Source organism: Rhinopithecus bieti, unplaced genomic scaffold (genome assembly GCF_001698545.2).
Source record: "Rhinopithecus bieti isolate Rb0 unplaced genomic scaffold, ASM169854v2 scaffold_17971, whole genome shotgun sequence".
Lineage (NCBI taxonomy): Eukaryota > Metazoa > Chordata > Mammalia > Primates > Cercopithecidae > Rhinopithecus > Rhinopithecus bieti.
Genome location: NW_016809834.1, coordinates 101,261 through 122,174, shown reverse-complemented (window position 1 = coordinate 122,174; position 20,914 = coordinate 101,261). Strand labels below are relative to the sequence as shown.

The 20,914-nt window shown below is 38.4% G+C and overlaps 2 protein-coding genes across 4 annotated transcripts in view; one reads left to right on the top strand and one right to left on the bottom strand.

The window, feature by feature from the left end:
• Window positions 1-20,914, top strand: part of VEPH1 (ventricular zone expressed PH domain containing 1) — a 154,805-nt gene that overhangs the window by 46,970 nt on the left and 86,921 nt on the right. The window lies entirely within an intron of this gene.
• PTX3 (pentraxin 3) lies at window positions 14,196-20,840 on the bottom strand. Its single transcript, XM_017890554.1, has 3 exons — window positions 20,572-20,840; window positions 19,721-20,122; window positions 14,196-15,422 (listed from the first exon to the last, which is right to left on the bottom strand). The coding sequence occupies exons 1-3, from the start codon at window positions 20,699-20,701 to the stop codon at window positions 14,809-14,811; spliced, it is 1,146 nt and encodes a 381-aa protein (XP_017746043.1). The 5' UTR covers window positions 20,702-20,840; the 3' UTR covers window positions 14,196-14,808.

Below are 20,914 nucleotides of genomic sequence, written 5' to 3'. Positions count from 1 at the left end.
AGAAGATACCAAAAGCAACTGCAACAAAATCAACTACAACAAAAGCAAAAATTGACAAATAGGATCTAATTAAACTAAAGAGCTTCTGCACAGCAAAAGAAACTATCAATAGAGTGAATAAATAATCTAGAGGATGAAAAGAAATATTTGCAAAGTATGCATCTGACAAAGGTCTAATGTCCAACATCTGTAAGAAACTTAAAGAAATTTACAAGAAAAAAAATTACAAAGTGGGCAAAGGACATGAAAAGATACATTTCGAAAGAAGACATACATGCAGTCAACAATCATGAAAAAAACTCAACATTACTGATCATTAGTGAATTGCAAATCAAAACCACAATAATATGAGACCATCTCACACCAGAATATTATTAAAAAATAACAGATGTTGGCAAGGTTGTGGAGAAAAAGGAATGCTTATACACTGTTGGTGGTGATTGGTCCTCAAAAACCTAAAAACAGAACTACCATTCAATTCAGCAATCCCATTACTGGGTATATACCCAAAGAAATATAAATTGTTCCATCATAAAGACACATGCACACATATGTTCATTGCAGCACTATTCACGTTAGCAAAGACATAGAATCAACCTAAAATGACCATCAATCGTAGACTAGCTAAAGAAAATGTGATACCTATACACCATGGAAAACTATGAGTCATAAAAAAGAACAAGATCATGTCCTTTGCAGGAATGTGGATGGAGCCAGAGGCCATTATCCTTAGCAAGCTAACACAGGAACATTAAACCAAATACCACATGTTGTCACTTACAAATGGGAGCTAAATTATGACAATACCTGGAAACATAGAGAGGAACAAAAGATACTGGGGCCTATTGGAGGGTGAAGGGTGAGAGGGGGGAGAGGATCAAGAAAAGTAACTAATGGGTACTGGGCTTAATACCTGGGTAACAAAATAATCTGTACAACAAACCCGCATAACACAAGTTTACCTAAATAAAAAACTGCGCACGTACCCCTGAACTTAAAGAAAAAAAAGGGGGCAAAGGACCCGAACAGACACTTCTCAAAAGAAGACATAAAAGCAGCCAACAAATATAGGAAAACATGCTCCATATCACTAATCATCAGAGAAATGCAAATCAAAATCACAGTGAGATACCATCTCATACCAGTCGGAAAGGCTATTATTAAAAATTAAAAAAAAAAAATAGATGTTGGCAAGGCTGCAGAGAAAAGAGAATGCTTATGCACTATTTGTGGGAGTGCCCATTAGTTCAGCCACTGTGAAAAGCAGTTTGGGGATTTCTCAAAGAAGTTAAAATAGAACTATTATTTGACCCAGCAATTCCACTACTGGGTGTATATACCCAAAGGAAAATAAATCCTTCTACCAAAAAGACACATGCACTCATATCTTCATTGCAACACTATTTACAATAGCAAAGACACGGAATTAACCTAGGTGCCCATCAACAGTGGATTGGATGAAGAAAATGTGGTACATATACACTAAGGAATACTATGCTACCATAAATAAGAACAAAATCATGTCATTTGCAGCAACATAGATGCAGCTAGAGGCCATTATCCTAAGCGAATCAATGCAGAAACCAGACACCACATGTTCTCACTTATAAGTGGGAACTAATCATTGGGTACACATGGACATAAAGATAGGAATGATAGACACTGGGGTACTGAAAGTGGACTAGGAAGTGGGGAGCAAGGATAAAAAAACTACTTATTGGGTACTGTGCTCACTACCTGTGTGATGGGTTCAATTGTACCCCAAACCTCAGCATCATGCAATATAGCCTTTAAGAAACCTGCACATGTTTCCTTGACTCTAAAAGTTGAAAAACTAAAATAAAATAGATTATTGTTTTATCTAAAGCTGTCTTTCCTTCCCCTGGGCTCAACTATTCACCCAGAAATTGTGGTTACCAACAAATTAATACTTTAATTCTCAAAATGCCTATTTCCTTCCAAGAACTAAAGTTTTGTTCCTAACTTAAGTTCATCGTACCAGACATTCCTAAGGTGGGTTCTTAGTACCATTCCAAGACTTCTGACCAGCCACTCCAATGGTCTGCTAGGTATGTCTGAACTCCAGCATGACAGTGGAAGTTTATCACTCAACCTGTGCTTCCCTCTTATCATTAATAATACTAGTCAGTATTTTCATTTCCAATTTCTTTTGGCCACAGGATTAAATCACCAATTTCACTTTATATGTAATATTAAATTTGCTTAAAGCCCAGAAAAGCAATTATGTTTTTTTCAACACCTTGGCTACATTTTTGAAACAGATTTTATAGGAATTTAAAACATTTATGCACACCACACATTTTAAAACCATGATAGTCAGACTTGCAAGTAACAGATTTATGAAAAAAATTTAAAAAAAAGCAGTATTTGTAATACTTCCCTAGGAAATTAAATAACAAAGATATACATTTAACAAATCCCCGGATCGAACTGCAGGACTTACCACAGAAATTCTACCAAAGAGAAACGGTTAAAAGAAACAACCTAAATACCAATTGAAAAGATAGTAGCCTGTATTCTGTGTTGGGAGACACAAACAAGTAATTAACAGATGACACGATTTTCAAAGATGACAGTTTCTCCATAAATTCAATAAGTCTTTCGCAGTCTCATCAGAACTATCAGCACCACCACGCATTTATAGACAAGAACAAACCTACTTTAATATTTACTAATTCGAGGACGCCACATCGCAGAAAGGGCTCAACATAAACAATGTTGAAAAAAGAAATAAGTGGAAGGACGATCCATCTATCCAACAGACGAATGCCAGTACAGTAGCTATGAAGATCAGACAGCTGGTGCGCACTGGGGATAGCAATAAGAGCACACCGTGTCAACAGTGAACCAAACAGAGAGAGCCTACGAAACAGGCCCATAAGTAATTATGCAAGCCTGATTTTTGGCAAAGGTCAGCAAAGTAACACATACCACTGAGGAAATAATAACTCTTTTCAAACAAGTGGGTCCAAACAGTATCCACAGGCAGAAAAAAAAAAAGAAAGAAAAGAAAAAAAATTCACCTAAACCCACAACTTATGACAACCATAAGAAAGAATGAGATCATTCCTTTTGAAGAACATGGATTGCAAACGGGAGGCCTTTATGTAGGGAAAACTGACACCACGGAACAGACAACCAAATAGCTACATGGTTTGTCGTAAGTGGGAAAGAGTAAAGCATTGAGTACATGTGGACTACAAAGAAAACAACAGGAGATTCGGGGCCTCCTGGGGGTGGAGGGCAGGAGGAGGGTGAGGACTGAAAAACTACCCATCCAGTATTATACTTATTACCTGGGTGACCAAAATAATCTGTACAACCAAAACCTTTACAACCCACGCAATTTGCCCATAACCCCAAAAAACCAGTGCACATGATACCCGGTAGCTGAACCTAAAAAAAAACCCCGACGGAAGCACAAGCCGCCCTGCCCGGGGCACGCAAGCAGAATTTATGAAAAAAAGCAAATGAATTAGCCCTTTGATTGGTGCCAAAGGAACTTAGCTCATTCTATCGTTTTTAAAAATCTCTTTTTCGATGACAGACGAAATTCTTTTATTATTTATTTATTTATTTATTTATTATTTATTTTATTATATTTTAAGTTCTAGGTACATGTGTCATAGCTGCAGTTTTGTTACATATGTGAAACTTATGCATGCTTGGTGTGGCTTGCACCCATCAACATCGTCCAGCACCCATCAATTCATCATTTTATACATGTATAACTCCAATGACTCCCTCTCCTCCTCCCCTCCCTCCCCATAATAGGCTCCCAGCTGCGTGATGTTCACCCTTCCCTCGAGTCCAAGGGATCCCATGTTTCAGTTCCCACCTATGGATGAGAACATGCGTGTTTGGGTTAATATCTCTGTTAAAATTATTCTACTACAGAAGACACATGCACAACGTATGTTTACTGCGGCACTATTCACAATTAGCAAGACTTGGAAATCAGAACCCAAATGGTCCATCTCTGTGACAGACTGGATTAAGAAATGTGGCACATATACACCATGGAAATCACTTGCAGCCATAAAGAAAGGGGAGTTTTGCATCCTTTTGTGGGGACATGGATGCAGCTGACAACGAAATCTTTGAAACATGAAGTACACTTTCTAAATTCACTGCAAGCATTTGAAATAAACAATTTGGTTTATTTGATCTGGCACTATGAAAATTATCATAAAATGAACGGTAATTTGACCTATAAAAGGTTGGGGCTATATATTTCAGGGTTTGGAGTTTCAAGACTGATGTGACTGTAAAACTCCATTATCACTCACATAAGCCCGTCAAACTTTAAGTTGCAAAGCAGAAGGGATCTTGCTGTCTCTGATTAGTAAGTTTTCTGCTCTGCAATTCTTTGTCTTACATCTCCTACCAAACAGCCTGAGGAGTCATCATGGGATTTCTTTTTTCATTACTTATAGTTTTTCTCCTCTTTAGGTCTTCTTTGCCTTACAGTACACTAATGCTTATTTTCCCCATATTTCTACGTCTATAAAATATATTGAATGGTCATCCATTCAATGATGAAGATAATAATTACAATAACATTAATAATAGCTACAATGGCTAAAATTTGCTGCCTGCATTTCTGATGTCAGATGTTGTATTAAGCCATTTATACCCATTATATCATTCAATACCCACAAGAACCTCATAAAAGAAGTCCTATTATTATGCCATTTTACCAGTTAGTAGTATTTTAGGTAACAGAAATCTACAGATGTAAATGACTTGATGATGAGGAAGAGGAGAAGGAGAAGGAAGAGGAGGAGAAAGAGGAGCAACAACAACCTCTCCTTGGCACACATCCCTGCAAAGTCCATGAGTATACCAGACTTCTCAGATGGTTGATTCAGGGTTCAATGGTATCCCAAAGGTCAATTCTCAGCCCTGCTTCCTCGGGATGGGTTTTACTTTTGTGATTGGTGTAGGCCTCTGCATCTTCCAGCTCACATCATCATGAACACCGATTAAGAAAAAGAAAGTTCACATCCAGTCTCTTTTTTCTCTTTGATCTGACACAGGCCACATGAACATTTCTGAACCAATCCATCATTATTTCCAGGGGATACTGTACTTCAACTGGTCAGGCTTAGGTCATGAGCCACCCTCAAAGCAGGGAATGGGAGTCGGCTGCAGCAAAGCCACATAGATTGGGAGTAGAGGAGGAGTAGATCCCGAAAAGAAACCCAGGACTGTTGCCAACAGTAGGTGAATGAATAGTGGGGAATGAAAGAATACAAATGTCCACATGCCATTTTGTAAGAGAGCAAGCTGAAGCTTAGAGAAGTTAAAAGCAATATTCAAACCCTGACCATTTCACTGTAAAGGCTACTTTCACGATGTAATCTTAGCACCACCAAATACTGGGTTGTATTTTTATTTTCTTACCCTCTGTTTCCTTGTATGTACATATAGATGTTGAGACAATGACATGAGATAATGTCAAAACATAGTCAGCTTTCAATAAATATCAGCTAAGGTTCTGATGATGATAATCATACTTGCCTTCCTATATTTGAATCCCTTTATTGCCAGGGAACTCACTCACTGTTTCCTGTGACAATCCACTTTATCTCTGGACAAAACTGAGTACTAGATATTTCTTCCTTTTGTTGAATTAGAAGTTCTCCCCTTGTGGCCTTCCACTTTTGACTAAGGCCCTTTTCTTGGGCCTAATAAAGCCTCGTTCCTCTTTCACATGACAAACTTTCAAAAACTAGCTCCAACTTTCATATCTCACCACTCCTTCCCTTTGCACTTCCCTCTTTTCCTCCTCAGGCATAACATTCACAGTTTCCCTCTCAGTTTGCTCACTCAGCAAATGATGATTTGTTTCTGCATCCATTTGCAAGGTGTACCCAGACCCCTGCTCTGCTTGGCTGCCCTCCTCAGCATGTGCTCTGGTTTGCTTGCCTATGAGGACTAAAATGGATTTATCCTCCCTATTGATACTATATTTTCCTTAAGGTGACCTAAAATCAAATTCACTTCTTTGTCAATCACACAATCACATCTTTTACTTCTCTTGACTTACATTTGAAATCTCGTAAATTTTATGAGCAGAGCCGCTCTGGTCTTCATTTTAAAACACTGATTAATAAGTTGACCAGATGGGGCCAGGAGACTCTTGTGCTGTGGCAGGGTGTTTGCCTGTTAGACTTGTTTGCTATTATTTCCTTGATCATATTTTTAACAATTGTGTTATATGCGTCCATTTGCGTCCTGTGCCTGATTTCAAACCAAATGCTCTTTTATGCTTATGAGTGAATCATGAGAGACTTTGTCCAATGGGCTATGTGTTTATCCCTGAAGGCAAATATTTCAATAGTTCTAAGTCAATTGTTGCTACCTCTTATTATTAATGGTTGTATGTAAGTAGTGTTTACTTTTACATTAAATTTAAGTACACATTTATTTTATTCAAATTGTTCAGAGTTATTTTGTCTGTTTTGTATTCTCTGAATTCTCCCAGTAAGTGGTAATTGTAAAAGGTCTTACTTCTTGGAGGAAGGATTAAAGGTATAATTGGAATGTTATCTTGATTCATACTTAAAAGTTAAGGGCATAGAAAACTTGAATATCTCTATACCAAATAAGACAATTGTGTCAGTATTTTAAAATCGACTCACATGCAAAGGATTAAAAATAAAAAACATACCAATTTAGTTTTACAGGAAAATTATAACAAATATACAAAGAGCAGATCATTACAATCTCGTTTAAACTTTCCCAGATAACCGAAACAGAAAAACATTCTCCACCTTATTCTACAAGGCTAGTATAGCCACGATATCAATACCAATGCATAATGACCTAGTTGAGTTTCTCCCACGAATGCAGGATGGCTTAATATTCCATATAATTACACATTACAAAAGACTAAAGAGGAAAAACATCATGTGATTAGTAAAAAGTAACTCATAAAATTCAGTACTTGTTTGTTCATGAAAACAAAATTCAAAAATAGTAATTTTGGAGAAATTTCTTAACATGATTATGAGGAAATATATAGATAGATAATGATAGAGCACTATATATAAATATATATATATGTTTCACTATGTATATAGTGAAACAGTAGAAGCATTCATTTAAAGTCAGGAATGAGATGAGGATACTAATCTATCTACTTCTATTTACTGTGGCACTAGAAGCCCTAGCCTAGACAAGAAAAATAAATGAAAGTTATAACAATCAGAAAGGAAGGGTCAAAACAATAATTATCTCTAGAAAAATTTGATAATTGTCTATAATAGAACATTTAAATATTATGGCTGGGTGTGGTGGCTTACACCTGCAATTCCAGAACTTTAGGAGGCCAAGGTGAGAGGATCGCTTGAGTTCAGGAGTTCAAGACCAGCCTGGGGAACATAGAAAGACCTCGTTCCTACTAAAAATCAAAGAATTTATCTGGGCTTAGTGGTGTGCACCTGTAGTCTCAACTACTCTGGAGGCTGGAGTGGGAAAATAGCTTGAGCCCAGGAGGTTGAGGCTACAGTGAGGTGTAATTGTGCCACTGTGCCCCAGCCTGGGTGACAGAACAAGCCCCTGTCTCAATAAAAAAAAAAAAGTAAGTATTCTCCAATCAGTTTTAAGACAAAATAAGACAAGTTTCAGTAAAGTGCTGGAAGTGAGATCAATTTAGAGAAATTAGTTGTTTTCTTACATACTAGTCATAATAAATTGAAAATATAATATTAAAATATTAAAGTAGAAAATATACAATACTTACAGGAAAAAGTAGCTTTTGAGAATAAAATTATAAAAGTGTATTGAAAGCAATTAAATAAGAAAATGGAGAAATATACCATGTTCACAGATGAGAGAGTTTGATGTGGCAAAGATGTAAATTTTCAATAAATTTAGTGAAATTTTGATAAAATACCAACAGAGGTTTCCATGAAAGATGGCAAGCAGATTTTTAAATTTACAAGATTAAGTGGAACAGATAGCCAAGACAGTTTCATAGAAGGAGAAGAAGATGAGAATTGTTGGGGGAGAGGAAGAGGCAGTAATTTCCCTACCAGATATCAATATATTATAAAATCATAATAATCAAGACAGTGTAGCACTAGTGTAAGATAGGTAAATAACCCATGGAATAGAACAGAGAGGCAAGAAACAAATCCATGCATATATGGAAACTGTATATGTGCTAGGGGAATATTGACAGTAGAGAAGGACAGACTATTCAATAAACGGTTTTGAGAAAATTGTCCACATCACAACATGCATAAATTAATAGCAGATGGAATAAAGACCTAAATACGTAAAACAAATCTAAGTCTCTTCTTTAGTAAAAATTTAAAAATCTCTCAGCAAACAAGAAATAAAAGGGAGCATCCTTATTCTGATAAAAGGTATCTATTAACACTAAACAACTAACTAAAATTACACTTATTAGGGAAATGTTAATGTTTCCCCTTGAATTAAAAAATAAGATAAGGATGTCACTTGGTGTATTAGTCCATTTTCATGCTGCTGATAAAGATGTACCTGAGACTGGGCAATTTCCAAAAGAAAGACATTTGTTGGACTCACAGTTCCATGTGGCTAGGGAGGCCTCACAATCATGGCAGAAGGTGAAAGGCACTTCTTACATGGTGGCAGCAAGATAGTATGAGGAGGTAGTAAAAGCTGAAACCCCTTATAAAACCATCAAATCTCATGAGACTTATTTACTACCATGAGAATAGTATGGGGGGAACCACCCCCATGAGTCAAGTGTCTCCCACTGGGTCCCTCCCACAACATGTGGGAACAATTCAAGATGAGATTTGGGTGGGGACACAGCCAAACCATATCACCTGGGCAATGAATTTGTTTTCTGCTTAAATCGTTCCAGGGGTAAAATGTGATGTTTTGTAACATCAGAACCTTTTTAAAAAAGAAAGTTGTTTTCCAGTGCTCCCGAATAAGTCTCCAAACTTGTTATTTGCCATATGAAAATGGTCTGTAATGTCTTTTCAGTACTGATAAATAAAAGCACAACCAATGCTTAGTGCAGCGCAAGTTAGCGTATCTTTCACTCAAAAAGCTGAAAATATTATTGAAGACCCTATAACTGCAGTGGATTATCTGAGAGTTTATAGGGAAGCCCTTTTAAAATTTTGATTTGAAACTCCATGATGCAATGAACACCATTGCTATTTAATCTAAAAGTAGTAATGTCACTTTTTCCGCATTTCTGAATCAGTGATCATAATAAAGAAATATGCCTCACCATCAATATGTCTTTTACGTGGTCCTCTGGCACAAGTCACAAAATGACTTCAAATGATTGGAAACTTAAGTAGAAAGTCTTTGGAAAGAAAATGTAACATTATCTCATCAAGAGTCCAAATTCCTTTTTTACTTGCTGGCAATAACCTGGAAAATACTGTCTAGTTAATTATGATAAATTCAGCTCATTTTTTCTCCGTGTGAGACAAATTTCAAACCACTGCTTGGTGAGCAGTCTCAGAAAAATGGAGATAGAAAATTGTCCCCCCATCTAATATGACAGTTATAATATATATGACATAGGATGTATGAGACTTAAATAGATAAAATATCTATGCTTTGTGCAATTCTGGGCCCATCGTTCATCAATGGTTACCTTGATTTCTATCATCATCATTATCATCGTCATCATCATCATCATCATCATTATCATCATCATTCTGGTTGTTTTTGTCATCACCAATTGAGTATTTGCTATATACCAGGTCCACATTAAAAGACTGGAGGCAGGCTGGGCACTGTGGCTCATGCCTGTAATCCCAGCACTTTGGGAGGCTGAGGTGGGCAGATCACTTTTTGTCAGGAGTTTGAGCCCAGCCTGGCCAACATGGTGAAACACCATCTCTACTAAAAATGCAGAAATTATACAGGCGGGGTGGCACATGCCTGTAGTCCCAGCTACTCGGGAGGCTGAGGCAGAAGAATCACTTGAACCTGGGAGACAGAGGTTGCAGTGAGCCAAGATCATGCCACTCCACTCCAGCCTGGGAGACAGAGCGAGACTCCGTTTCAAAAAAAAAAAAAAAGACTGGAAGCAGAACCGTATCCCCTCATGGAGTTTTGTAATCTCTAGGGAGATGTTTAACCATTAAAAATTCATGATACAATTATTCTTAAAGGAAGTGGTTTTTAAGTTCACCATAAAACAAGTTGTTGAGAAAGAATTTATTAATCAAATATTCTAGGAAACAAGCTACCAAGCAATCTTATTAAGAATATTCAACCTGAATATTTATACCCATAGAAAACTATTAAATGTAGAAATATAAAAAGACAATGCACATATGGATCAAGGAACAGAGATGTCTTAAAACAGAAAAAGACTTCTAAATTGTTAACCAAATCTTGGATCTGATCTAAGTCAGAGTTTGCACCTTCTTGACTTCGCCAGTAGATGCTGCTGTGAAGTAGAACAAGGCCTGCATAGATTTGGACATTTGTGTGCTGAACTCTGAAAATGACTTACCCACAATGGAAAGTAATCCTTACATTCATTTATTTGTTTGTATTTTTGTTTGCTTGCTTATTTATGTTTCAATCCACTGAAAACAACTTGGAAAAACATTTTTTAAGATAATTATCTTATTTTCAATATAACTTTATGGTTTAGAAAGCACTTTTTTGAAATTAATCTGCTACTAACCTTTCAACAAGGTAGGCAAGTCTTGTTATCCCTAATTTCCTGACTAATTTGAGACCCATTGAGATTACTTGACAGGCCTGATTTCTTATAGTTATTAAGTTAGTAGGTCATAGTGCCAGGATTTGAATACTGGATTTCTGACCCCAAGCCCAGCAAACTTGTCTTCTACACTCCAGATTTATAAAACTTGATGCAAGGATCAACGATACAAGTGTTCATGTTCACTGAATCCAAGAATACATCAATGAACATATACAATTACTTTAACCAAGACTTTAACCTTAGGAGTACATTTCTTAAGTGGCTGAAAGACAATTCTGGAAACATTTGGCCTTAGTAAAATACAGGGAAGAGATTTCTAATCTAAGATTTGATAAGAAATGAAATAAGAATCAATTATAATTTCTCATTTGTTTGCAAATCTAATTCTTCGTTAAAGGGAAGTCAATCAAGTAATTGTAAATAGAAAGCTCTACAATTCTACAATATATACTTGGTAGTAGAATGTTCTGAATATATTTTAAAGGTGTTAATACTTATAAGCCAATTTATATTGTAATAGACAAGGAAAATATATCAACTGTGTTTAGTTCATATATTATCTCTGCCAAAAAATTAGCTCTACCGGACATACTTACATACATACTCGAGTGAAAAACTGTTCCAGTTTGCCTGGGACTGAGGGCTTCCCAGGACATGGAACTTTCAGTGCTAAAGGTGGGACTGTCTTAGGGAAAACAGGACAGTTGCTCACTCTACACACACAAATAATGTTATTTTATATATATATATATATATGTGTGTGTGTGTATATATATATAATATATATTTATTACACACACATCTTTCCTCCTAATAGTCTGATCATCTTGCACAATTATTTTACTATGCTGTAATGTGGTGATGCCTCAGTATTTGGTGAATGAAAATGTGTGACAATGTGCTAACATAAGCCAGCATGCTGATACTTCTCTTTAGATATTTTATCTCAGTTTTATACGTTTCTTATTTCCTCCTTTTGCTAACACCTATATATTCTCAAACTCATTAAATGTTATTGCTTAGTTGTTGTTGTTGTTTTTTAAGTCAGATATCCAACTTCCCGAGAATTTGTAAAATGTATTTTCCAAGTTTAGGTTATGGGTGTTTTAGAGAGAATAAAGCGTGTAGTTGTTTTTTATTTTATTTTAATTTATTTTATTTTTATTTTATTTTTTGAGATGGAGTCTCGCTCTGTTACCAGGCTGGAGTGCAGTGGTGTGATCTCGGCTCACTGCAGTCTCCACCTCCCGGGTTCAAGAGTAGCTGGGATTACAGGCATGCGCCACCACACCAAGCTAATTTATTTATTTATTTATTTTGAGACAGAGTCTCACTCTGTTGCCAGGCTGGAGTGCAGTGGCGCAATCGGGCTCACCACAACCTCCACCTTCCAGGTTCAAGTGATTCTCCTGCCTTGGCCTCCCGAGTAGCTGGGACTACAGGTGCGTGGCACCATACCCGGCTAATTTTTTGTATTTTTAGTAGAGACGGAGGTTCACCATGTGGGCCAGGATGGTCTCGGTCTCCTGACCTCGTGATCCGCCTGGCTCAGCCTCCCAAAGTGCTGGTATTACAGGTGTGAGCCACCTGCCTGGCTGTAGTTTTTTAAATTAAAATAAAAATGACTGGATCAAAATTAGATTGAATGATCAACCAACTAAAAGATTAAACACGACAAAAGTATATTTTTCTCTCACATAAAAGAAATCTTTCCTCCTAATAGTTTGAGTCATCTTGCACAATTATTTTACTATGCTGTAATACGGTGATGCCTCAGTATTTGGTGAATGAAATTCACCAGATTTCACCTTCAACCTGGAAGGTGGGGGTTGCAGTGAGCCCAGGCAGCCCAGGGCTGGCTAGATGGCTTCACAATGATCAGAAACCCATGCTTCTTCTATATTGTTGCATGGAGTCTCATGGTCTAAGATGATTGCTGAAATTCAGCCCATTACCATATTCCAATCAGACAGAAGGAGGAAAAGAATCACATGTAATGTTTCAGCATTGGTCAGAACATAGTTATATGGCTGCATCAAGCTGCAGGCAACGTTGAAAAATATAGAATTTACTCTGAGTGGTCACGTGTGCCACTAAAGCTAGGATTCTGTCATTTACAGAAAGAGAGAAAATGAATATTTGGGAACAATTAGAAGTCCCTAGAACTCCTAGCTAGACTTACTGCTCTAGCAGATGAAATTTCTATTTTTTTAATCCAAGAATTATTTTATTTTCTTCTATTTGTTTGTTCTTTGCCATAAACATGTAATTACTTTAAAAAACTAAAAGTTTTCTTACATTACATTCTGTCAGCATATGAGTTTGTGTTTATCTTGGCCTGCAACATCTGGCATGACTTAAACATATATAATTCGTGTTGCAGCGTGTAAAGGAATTTAAATCATGCCTAATTTTCTGCGTAAGTTTTGAGTCTAGTTTTTCTTCTTCCAGATGGGAGTTCAAGTCATATAGACAATGGCTAGATAGGGACTTTGCATGTGCCCAGTGTGCCTAGAGCCTTGACTTATGTGATCTCCAAGAGTCTGAGACTGGCCTATCAGCCCCTAACTACAAGTGATTTTCTTAGAAACTTAGCCTCTTTTGTGGGTTTCACAAATGGGATGAAGCTATACTTATATGATGAACATACTCAAAACTTATTAGATTCATGGAATTTTATTGCTGAAAGGCACTAGTCCAATCATCTCATTTTACTGAGAAGATCCAGAGGAGTTATGTAACTTGTCTGACACCTAGCTAGTTAGTTACAAAATTACTCCTGGTCCTATCTCCAAACCTCATGAAGAGGAAATGTCCTGTGACTGTCCATGCCCTATCTTTAGGAGGACTTATCATCACTGTGGGTCCACCACACTTCAGAAGCAGCTTTGTGAGGCCCTTCTATCAGCCCTCACATAGACTCTACAGGAGAATACTGGCATGGTGGGGAAGTTACCTCCCAGTCCACAGTGTGAAAGGGCTTGACCTTTCCCTCCTGAGTAAGTAAGAGAATGGGGTGTGCTTTCAGGGTAGGAGTTCTTTTCAAGATTCTTAGGTCTCCCAAATAACATTCCTAAGCCATGTCTTGCAAGCATCATGTGTATCTGGGGAACTGTGATGATTCATGTTTGGTGTTTGTTTTTATGTTACACAGTACAGAAAGTTGTTGTATAAGCCCCTAGAATTGTCAAATGGGAAGAGTCCTAGAGATTCTTATTTCATCAATCCCTTGATTTCTCAGCTGAGAAAACTAAAACCCACAGAGATGAATTGACTTGGTAGAGATAATATTTCTTGCTTATGATTTATAGGAAGCCAAACTTAAGTCTGTAGTTGTTAATTCGTAACAATATTAACCATGCTGTTTACATAATAGTATCTGAAAACTAATTGCCTACTTTAAATGAAAAGAGAAAAGTACGAGTTTGCTCCAAAACGTCTCTTAAATTTATAATTAAATGACATGAGCTAGTTTTATAAAATATTTTATTTACAGTAGAGCTTTACAAAAATAGTCTTAATAAAATTAATACAAATCCCTTTTACAATATAACTTATGACTATCTTCTCAAAAAAGTGACATTCGATTATAACACATAAACTACATTTATAGTTGTTAAGCCACCTTGTAGTATAAATATGTTTTAATCATCTTTTTTTGTAATCAGGTACACACCAATAACAATGAACAGTGGACAACAAATCTTATTTTGTTATTCTTCCAATGTAAAATTCATCTCTGGCCAAAACAAAATTAAACAAAGAAAAGTGAAACAATTGTCCTTCTGTTCAACAATACAGTCCTTTTTAATTATTTGAGAGTTTATCTGACAGAGACACAGCATTAAACTGAAAGCACCATGGCATAAAGTCTAGTAACATTATCCTCAAAAGCTTTTTCCAATGTCTTTCCTTCAACTGTTTATTCACTATTTTGCCAGTACAAATAAAGATTGATCTCAACTCTCTCCTTCATTAGTCTCAAGTGTTCCTATTATGCATTGAGTTTTCAGACCTTCCCAACTGGCATGTATTTTAAGTGTGAGTTTCTTTCTTTGGCTTCACGTGGAGTTTCACAACACTTATGAGACATACTGAGCTCCTCCATGTGGCTGGATCTCTGTGACTCCCCATCCAACAATATTCCCCCGGATGTGACAAGACTCTGCTCCTCCAGTCTCTCTTATCTTTTCATTGCTAAGAACACTATCCCAGATGTTGAAGCCTGTGAGTCTCCCAGAGAAGGCTAATGTTTCATCAAAGCCACCACCCACACAGCAGCCATTCTTTTCTTGGCCAATCTGCAGGATTCCTCCCTCAGGAACAATGTGACCTGTGGCCATCTCAACAGTGGTAGCCACCAGTTCACCATTTACCCACAAGGATGTGAGCCCTTTCTCTGAATTCCAGGTGCCGCACAGGTGGGTCCACCTTCCCAGGGAAACCATGGTTTCAGCAACCAGTTTGTTCTCCTCTCCACCCACCACAAACACTATGGACTGGTAGCTGAGATACAGCTGGATTTCATATGGATTCCTCTTTGTGCCATAGGAAAACAGGATGGTTTTGTTTAATACATCTGTGGCTTTGACCCAAATGCAGGCACTGAAAGATTCAAGCCTCATTGGTCTCACTGGATGCACACTTCCAAAAATCTTCTTGGAACGCATTGGGAATAAAATAGCTGTTTCACAACCTAGAGTAGCAAGAAAATAAGAATATTAAAGAAAATATAAATTTATTCAGAATTATTCTGGCATTAGTTATTTCAACATAAGCATGGTGACCACAATTGAAAGCTATATGAAACCCTACATTATGACTTAAGAAGCTTCAACTGTAATCTCTGCAGAGCAAAGAAAATGAGAAAAAGGGAAACCAATTGTCTTATCCAATGAAGCATCGAAATGAAGAGAAAGCATGCAAATAGAAGAAAGAGCCAACTAGTCCAAACCCACAAAATAACAAAAGCCATAACTACCTCCCCTTCCAATTTGCATATTTTGTTACTGCTTTTTTTTTAAAAAAAAAAGTTGAATCACTATCAGTTAACTTCAGACAATAATTCTATAATTTCCAGGAATTCAGAACCCAACCTGGTTCTCTCTTTTTGCCACCACCAGCTTCCTAAAATAATAAACCTATGAAATTCAGTAGACCTAGTTCGCTTCATTTAGCCTTTACCAACATGCATTTTTCAGCAAAATTCTAGGATACTGATGTTATTGCAGAATACTTTATTTTATTTATTCATTTATTTATTTTGAGACAGAGTCTCACTCCGTCACCCAGGCTGGATTGCAGTAGTGCGATCTCGGCTCATTGCAACCTTCGCTTCCCAGGTTCCAGCGATTCTCCTGCCTCAGCCTCCCGAGTAGCTGGGACTACAGGTTCACACCACTGTGCCCAGCTAATTTTAGTATTTTTTTTTAGACATGGGGTTTCATCACATTGGCCAGGCTGGTCTCGAACTCCTGACCTTGTGATCCGCCTGCCTCAGCCTTCCAAAGTGCTGGGATTACAGGCATAAGCCACCGCACCCGGCCTGCAGAATACATTTTAATACACCAAATGTTCTCGGATATTTGTAAACTTTGCAGAGTTTTTAGAAAACTACCTTTGAAAGGCAACAATGTATAATAATGATGACTAAGCTTATTGGGCATTCACTATGTATCAGATACTGTTCTAATCACTTTGTATGTCATTTTCATCCTCATGCCAACCCTAAGAGATAGTCTTTTACATTCCTATTTTACAGATGAGAAAACTTAGGTAAAAGTAACTTATCTATGTTTACATAGCTGATAAGTAGTAAAACTAGAGTTTGAACTTTTGCAGTCTGGTCACAGAGGCCACTTATTGCCTCTTATTAATAGAACACTACATTGCCTCTTATTAATAGAACCCCTAGATTTCTCTAGGAGGGCTAGAATCCAGATGGTGTTACTACTAATGAGCTGTGCAACTTTGGATGAGCCCCATAATTTCTCTAGGCTTTAGTGTTATCTTAAAAAGGCCCTTCCATTCTGCTCCTAATATTCTGCAAGTCTGTAAGCAGCAAGTATGTAGCACTCAAGAGCTGAATAGACCAAAATATGTTTAAAATTCTACTTTGTCCATAGGCTTATAATTACTATTTAAGCAGTAATTGAAAATCTTTAAGAGAAGTACATTCTTTCAAGGGGCCTGGTTGGAGAACATGTTTCTGCTAAAGAGCACTTGGGAGGGGGACTTTCAAATCTGAAGTGGAAAGCTCAGTAAGTTTCCATCACTGTCCATCTCAAGGCGACTTAGCAATTTGGGAAGCTGGAGATGCTGAAACGAAAACATTTTACGTGTCCCTGGGAAAGAACAGGTGAACTCTGCATCTATATACATATATGTGTGTGTGTATATATGTGTGTATATATACATGTGTGTATATACTTATATAGATATGTATACATATATACATTTATATATACATCTATACATATGTATACATACATACATATACGTATATGTATGTACACACGTATATATGTATATGTATATATACACACATATACACATAAATGTATATATACATACATATAGGTATATAAATATGTGTACATATATGTGTGTGTGTGTGTGTATGTAGGTATTTTTTTTAAAAACACCTAAATTAGGGCAGGTATAACAACCTAAAGAAGATTTGCCATAAGATAGCTTTGAAAAGCAAACTCCCAGAACGGTTCCAGAATAACTGGTGAAGAGAACTTGCAGAACCCAAACATCCATGTAAAAGTGTGGTAAACTACGTCAGGTTCCTACAAGTGGCTCAGGGCTAGGCTCTATCCTGAAAACATTAAACAAATATGGACGTTATCCTTTAGTATTAGGGATAGTCAAATAAAATATTGACATTCAGATAATCATATAAAAGTAACTACAATACTAAAACACAAAACTGGCCCTGTCATGCTTTGATTCTTTTTCACTAAATAATTTGAACTTCTGAAGATTTTTTAAAATTAATTTTTAATGAGGCAGTGATTCTTATTTAAATGAAATTGCTAGGTACATCTTTTTTTATGTGTTAATTAAAATCAAATAAAAATCATTGAAAAAATCACCATATCCATGGGCATTTGATATAGTCTCTATAAAGTTTCAGTAAAGTAGTGTTCAAGAGGGTGCCTACTGCAATCTAATTAAGTGATTTCCTCTTTAAATAAGCCCAGGCAGTCAGGATTGCATTCCAAAGCAGTCCTGCATTGCATCTCAGAGACTCAGCTTCCCTCTAGGCTACACTGGCCATATAAGTTCATGGACTGGAACCGCATGTTGGTTATTTTTGGTCATCTTCTTTTGGGGACCAGCAATACCCCAAAACGAGGCTCTTAATACCTCTTTAAAATGTCAGAAACTCTCTTATGAAATGGCTTTTAACTAATAGGTTTTCTGATTATCAAAGACCAAACAAAATTGAAACCAGGTTCTTAGGAGGCTAACAACAGAATGATTAGGAGCCAAGCTGACTGGAGACCAAGAGAAGATAAATCAAAGCATATGGGTAAAAGTATTATTGGATATAATAAGGATTAACATTTTAGAATTCAGAAATACATCCCTATTCTGCTCTAACTAATATGCAAAGATGAAGATAAAAAATAGAGTAATACTTCAGTTTTTCGGGTGCATTAAATGTACAATGACTTTACGTGGTTTGCAAAACACAAGACATTTCATCCATTAAAATGGCTGCAGAATTCTAATTTCTCTCCTGTCACATTGAGAATCTACTGTACATTTGAATTTATGCTTTTTTCTCCTCTGAAGCCCTATTTGGTATTTACTGATAAGCACCCCTCAAATATTTAGGAAATATGGTGTGGTTTCTGTAACTTTAAATGAAACATGCTCTCATTACATAAACTTCTGTAATTTTAAATGAAACATGCTTCTTCCCCCTCCCCATCCAGCAAGAGTTGTTTTCTTGGAAATATAAGGAAGGATTCTCAGGAGAAATGCAAGTTGTATTTTCTTACCTAGGACACTGATTTTCTAATATAATCCAAAATGATTGTCACACCATCATTTCTTAGAAGTTTTGGCATACAAAGGAGTATTGCGTGGCTCCGAATCTTCTGTTTCTTTCTTTTAACCATCTTTAGAATGTATTATTTTGGGAACCCATGTCTGTTTGGACATTCATGGAGTGTCACATGGGATTTTAAGAAGTTGCCTCTGGTTTGAACAGTCTCTCTCCTCTTTGGTCCCAGTTCTCTGAATCCCTGTGTTGGAGCTGGGATCGCCTACACGGATTGGCTCCTACATCTGACTGTTCCACCCTGAATCCCAAACTGCACACCCTCCGACCTCCCCTGTCGCGCTAATTCCACAAACCCCGGGGACTGGGGGACCCCTGGAGAATTCCGCTGACCCTTCAGGAGATGAGATTCAGTCTCAAGTTTCTTGCTGAGAATGGGCGGAGAGGAGGGGCCGTCTGAGGGGCTGGAAAACATCCCTAAACGTTAGCCTGGGCCCTGAAATAGTGCGGGAAACCGGAGCTCCTCTAAAGACAGAGACAGGATAAAATTAGAAGACGTGGAAATCCCTAACGGAGGGAAGCTGGGCGGCAAGAGGGGTCACGGTTATAACGGGCCAGTGGACTCCTGGGGCGCCTAGTCGGATTGGGTGTCAGGGGCCCTAGACGTCTATTTCAAGACTGTAATGGTTACCTCCACAACTCTCTTTAGGGTTCCTTAGGACTGAGAAATACTTTTTTAAAGCCAATTTTCCCGCCTTGTATGGTGTGCCTGAGCTCTGTGACCGCGCATGCAGAAATAGAGGGGTGTGTGTGTGTGTGTGTGTGTGTGTGTGTATGTGTGTGTGTGTATGTGTGTGTGTGTGTGCTTCCCATGAAAGCTTCCCCTAGAAGGTGGCCTGGCCTGGCTTGGCTTGCCGTTAAGCGCGCTCCCGGAACAAAGCCGCAGTGGGAGGCCCGGGCCCCGCTTGCCTCCTTACCTGCCGGCAGCCAGGTCCGGGCCGCCCAGCCCTGCACCGCGTGCAGGTCGGCTCGCGTCTGCCGCAGCTCCTTCAGCATCGCGGCCAGGGCGCGCCCCGCCTCCTCTGGGCGCTGCGTCTCCGCGCCCTCCAGGCGCTCCAGCCTGCGGCCCGCGTCGCGGTTCGCCTGCAGCAGCTGGTCCAGAGCACTAGCCAGCTTGGCCTCCGCGAGAGCCCCCCGCTCGCATGGCCTCGCCAGGCTTTCCGCGAGCCGGCCCAGCTCCTCCCGCAGCCTCTGCAGCTCTCCCCGCAGGACGTCGTCCATGGCTTGCAGCAGCATGCCCTCTCTCATCTGCGAGTTCTCCAGCATGATGAAGAGCTTGTCCCATTCGGAGTGTTCCTGACGGCAGACGCATGGCGTGGCTAGAGCGCGGGATACACACACGTTACCAGCCTGCCCAGGCCTGCCTTGGATGTGCTTTGTAAAAGCTGACCTCCCTCGGTGGTGCCAAGTTGCAGCCCGTCCCTGGCATCCCCCTTCCCTTTAAGGACACCTCCGAAAAACAGCATGTAAATGTCTCAAAAACGACAGAAATCATTCATTCAGGTATAGATTAAGTTGTACTCTATGAAATCGCCGGTTATGTAGCTCAAAACAGTCAAATATCGGCGATTTTATATGATTCAACCCATTATGTACGTTCCAGAAATAACTTTAAAACCTCCATCTTTCTTCAAGTGCTTCTCACTTTTGCAAAACAAACTGTAAATTTTTGGCTCGTCTCACTGGCTACAAAGTATACGTGTGTTATTTAGACCAAGAGGTGGATATGTAGTTAGGGCTAGCAGAGAAACAGTTAAAGTGGACTTACGGTCCTCAGTGGGATGGAGTCCATTGTCTATTTCGTTGTCCAAATTCACATACATGAGATCATAATCATCCGAGTTCTCGGCCAACACTGCAGACCAGAGAGCACAAAACAGAATCGCAAGGAGATGCATTGCTGGAGAGACGCAAAGTTCTTTCCACAGCTGGCGGGAGGAGACTCTCAAGTGAGCTGAGTTTGAGCGGAGGAGAATGAGAGTGAGAGGCTGGAGCAGAAAGCCCTTAATAAATGCTGGGGAAAGCCTGAATGGGGATGAATGAGTAATGCTGGTGGCACTGCGGTAACGGGAGTTCCCCTGAATTTGGTGGGGGAGGGGGCTGGGTGGGAG